The 4139-nt window shown below is 36.2% G+C and overlaps 1 protein-coding gene across 1 annotated transcript; it reads right to left on the reverse strand.

The window, feature by feature from the left end:
- Positions 1–268: 268 nt before the first annotated feature.
- Positions 269–1231, reverse strand: LOC123949786 (putative olfactory receptor 56B2). The gene has a single exon (XM_046017418.1). It carries the CDS (start codon positions 1226–1228, stop codon positions 269–271), a length of 960 nt encoding a protein of 319 aa, XP_045873374.1. The 5' UTR covers positions 1229–1231.
- Between the last annotated feature and the right edge of the window lie 2908 nt (positions 1232–4139).

A 4139-nucleotide genomic window follows, 5' to 3' on the forward strand; every position in this document is an offset into this window, starting at 1 on the left:
GAAAATGAGATGAATATTCCACTTGTCCTTCCCTTGCATTTCCTGAGATAATCAACATCATTTTGTTCAGCTGGAGATCATTCTTGAATCCAAGATTTCAAATACAGTTTCACCGCTTTTTATTTTGAAGTTTCATTTTCACCAGATTCATTTATACTAAGTGAAAAATTGCCAGTGTATATGTTTTTTAGTTCTTCTGACATATGCAGTGTTAGAGAATATAATCAATGAATAAATATGCAAATTAGAAATGAACTTCATCACTGTGTTAGTTGCCCTTGATGTTCAGCTTCAGAACCTTATATAAGCCCTGCCTGAGCTCCTTGTTCTTGAGTGCATACACCATGGGGTTGAGGGCAGGAGGAATGACATTATGTAATACATTAAGTAAAACTGGGATAAGGGGAACTGTCACTGTAGCACTATGGGTGATGGAAATGACTATGATGACAGTGTAAAAGAACAAGATTAGGATTAGGTGAGAAATGCAGGTACTAAAGGCTTTGGATGCAGCTTCTGCTGAGTTCAGCTTCAGCACTGAATGAAGTATCAAAGCATATGATAAGAAAATCAAACCCAGATCACTCCCCATCAGTGCCCAGGCCAGAAATAGCTGGCAGATGCTATTGACGGTCCTGTCATCACAGGATAAGCTAGTGACTCCAAGGTTAGAGCACAGGCAGTGCTCAATTTGATTTCGTGAACAGTAGTGTCTCTGAGCAGCCAACACCGGTACTGGGATGATAGCCAGGCTGTTTCTGAGTGCCATGAGCATAGTTGCTTTGACCACAAAAGATTCAGTAACTACTGATGGATAGCGTAGTGGTCTACAAATGGCTACATATCTGTCTATAGCCATGCAGACAAAGATACCTGATTCCATGCCCACAAAACAGTGTATGACATACATCTGAGCAAAGCACTCAGGGAGACTGATGGCCTTAGCACTGAACCATAAGATGGCCAAAATCTTGGGCATGATGGTGGTGGCCAGTCCCATGTCTACCACAGCCAGGATCCCTAGGAAATAGTACATAGGCTGGTGCAGTGTGGCTTCTTGTTTGATGGTGGTCAGGATAAGGATGTTGGCAGTGAGAGCTAAGAGGTAGAGCAGAGCCAGGGGCAGGGAGAGCCAGTGCTGCCAGGTGTGAATGCCTGGGAATCCCATCAGAATGAACTCAGAGACTTGAAACTTAGAGATGTTGGAATCTCTGGGATCCTGGAACATTTTCACTAAGAGAAAAAATACATATATTCAAAGTTATTATTCTACTCTATTAACTCTCAGATAGTATTTGAAAAGGAGTTATCTAGGTTCATGATACTGAAGGGGGATTCATGTTCATTATTCTCATTCCACTACTAACATTAATGGGATACTATTATGAAACTGGAACTGTGGTAATGCCTTTCTTATTATAAGTCATTTAATCTCACAAACACTCTATAAGGTGGGACATAAGGTTGCTACTCAGGGTTGCTGGGTTGGTTTAGTCCATTAAGCATCTGCCTTCAGCTCAGGTCATGATCTCAGGATCCAGGGATCAAGTCCTGCATCAGACTACTTGCTCAGCTCAGAAACTGCTTCTTCCTCTCCTTCTGCCATTTCCCTGCTTGTTTTCTCTTTCTTTCTCTCCCTCTCAAATAAATAAAAAATCTTAAAATAACAAGATTTCTATTCTCACATCATTGAGGAATAGAACATTATAGTGATCTGGATCTTGCTTATTATCTTTCATATTAGGCCATGGAAGCTTGACAAAAAAGAAAACCATTTGATATCATAGTGTGGTCTTTTTTTAAAATATTTATTTATTTTTTAAATTTCTTTTCAGTGTTCCATAATTCATTGTTTACACACCACACCCAGTGCTCCATGCAATACATGCCCTCCATAATACCCACCACCAGGCTCACCCATAGCCAGATCTTTAAATTTGACTTTGCTAATGGATTGTTTTCTTTGTAGACCAAATGCAAGTGTCAGAGTAGAAACTTTCATGCATGGAGTCTTTTCAGATGACAGGTAAGGTCATAGATTTGAGTATTTCTTAAGTAATCACAAATATTATTTGTCATTATCATACATAAGGTCAGTTAGATTTCAGTTTTATATGCAGTAAAGTGATATCCAAAATTCTAGTTGCCTGTCTAAATCCATGCAACTATAAAAGAGATAATATGGTTTGGAAATATCAGTATTTTTAAATCAGTTCTTACTTCTCCCCCTTTGGACATGGTTTAAACAGTCTAGATAGTCACCTTATAATTAATAAAGCAGAAGTGAAAACAAAAAATGAAAGACAAAAACTGACAAACCAATGAGTTTGGGATCAAGGTTTTGTTCAGAAGTTCTGCTAAAATCAAATCACTCTATATAAGACACTTTTTTGATATAGCATTTTATTAATATTTTAATTTAAAATGAAGGTAGATTATATTGTATATTCTTTCAAAATGTACACTACTAATTATTTATTTCTTTGTAAGTATTTCACATATTAAGGATACTACATAAAGAACATAAAAAATTATTGTGAATTAAAATTATATTATGTACAGAAAGGCAATGCAGGTTTACTCACCTAGTCCATATAATGGCACCCTATACTCCTTATAACATAATAAACTAAGTAAATGAAAAAAGATGTAACTATGAATGTTTAATTAAGAAGATATACCAATATTTTTAACAAAATGATAAATTTCAAATTAAAAATACCTGAGAATGAAGGGCACCTGGATGGCTCAGTCATTAAGCATCTGTCTTCAGCTCAGGCCATGATCCCAGAGTCCTGGGGTTGAGCCCCACATCAGGCTCCCTGCTTGGTGGGAAGCCTGCTTTGCCCTCTCCGATCACCCCCCACTCCCACACCCCCACCCCCGCTGCTTGTGGTCCTTCTTTCATTGTGTATCCCTCTGTCAAATAAAATATTTTAAAAAACTACCTGAGAATGAAAGAGATAAATGATATCAAGATCTTTAAAACTGCAAACTGGGGGCAACTGGTGGCTCAGTGGGTTAAAGCCTCTGCCTTCGGCTCGGGTCATGATCCCAGGGTCCTGGGATGGAGTCCAGCATCATGCTCTCTGCTCAGCAGGGAGCCTGTTTCCTCCTCTCTCTCTCTCTCTCTCTCTCTCTCTGCCTGCCTCCGCCTACTTGTTATCTCTCTCTCTGTCAAATAAATACATAAAATCTTTAAAAGAAATAAAAAAAATAAAACTGCAAACTGATGTTATAGTAGTTTGAAGATATACTGTATAGGATAGATGCTCTAGTGTCTATGGTTTGGCATTTTGACACCCAAACCTGAACAGTGAAATAGTTTTGGCCATGCTATTTTGAGTACTAATAGTGAGAGTCCTTCCTCAATTCAGAGCAGTGGGATAGCTTCAGCTTTAAAGACAAATAGAAAGACTGTTTCTAACTTTCCAAAGGACTGAGGATGTATATCAGTGTCTAGTTCATTAAGTCAATATACGTATCTCCCTAAAAAACAAAAGCATGGTGTTTGTCATTTATATCATTGGTTTATCCCAAGAGCCTAGAACTTAAAGGCACTCAGTACATGTTTGTTATATGAAATAATACTGGAGGAGGATTAAACAGTTTATATACCCATGATTCTTTCATTATTCATTAAGAAGTTTGAGCTATTAACACACATATTAACATATGAATTTATGTTAAAAACGTGTGGTAATGGAGAATCATGTCAAAACATTAAGGGTTAGAAGGAATAACAGATATTTTATCAAAACCAAAATAAAACTTAAAAAATAAAGTAGAAGATAATAGCATGAAAAAGACAATGCATGTACATCCATAAATGTAATAATTATTATATAGTACATTTGCAGATTAAAAAAGGAATTTTCAGATTAAATTTTTAAAAATTACATACTATTTCTAAGGAACACTAAAAATACAAAGTTGGAAATCAGATGTATAGAATGAATCAGGTATTCTTAAACCAAACAATTTAATGACATCAGTATTCTATATTTTTAAAGCAATAATGCAGTTGAAAATAATTATACAGTGATATATGGAACAATTTATAGGATAATATAATATTTGTGACTCACTTGAATCTTAACACTTAAACTTAACTTGAAAGAAATCAAGTAGAAAATTAC

Source organism: Meles meles, chromosome 8 (assembly GCF_922984935.1).
Source record: "Meles meles chromosome 8, mMelMel3.1 paternal haplotype, whole genome shotgun sequence".
In the NCBI taxonomy this organism is placed as follows: Eukaryota; Metazoa; Chordata; class Mammalia; order Carnivora; family Mustelidae; genus Meles; species Meles meles.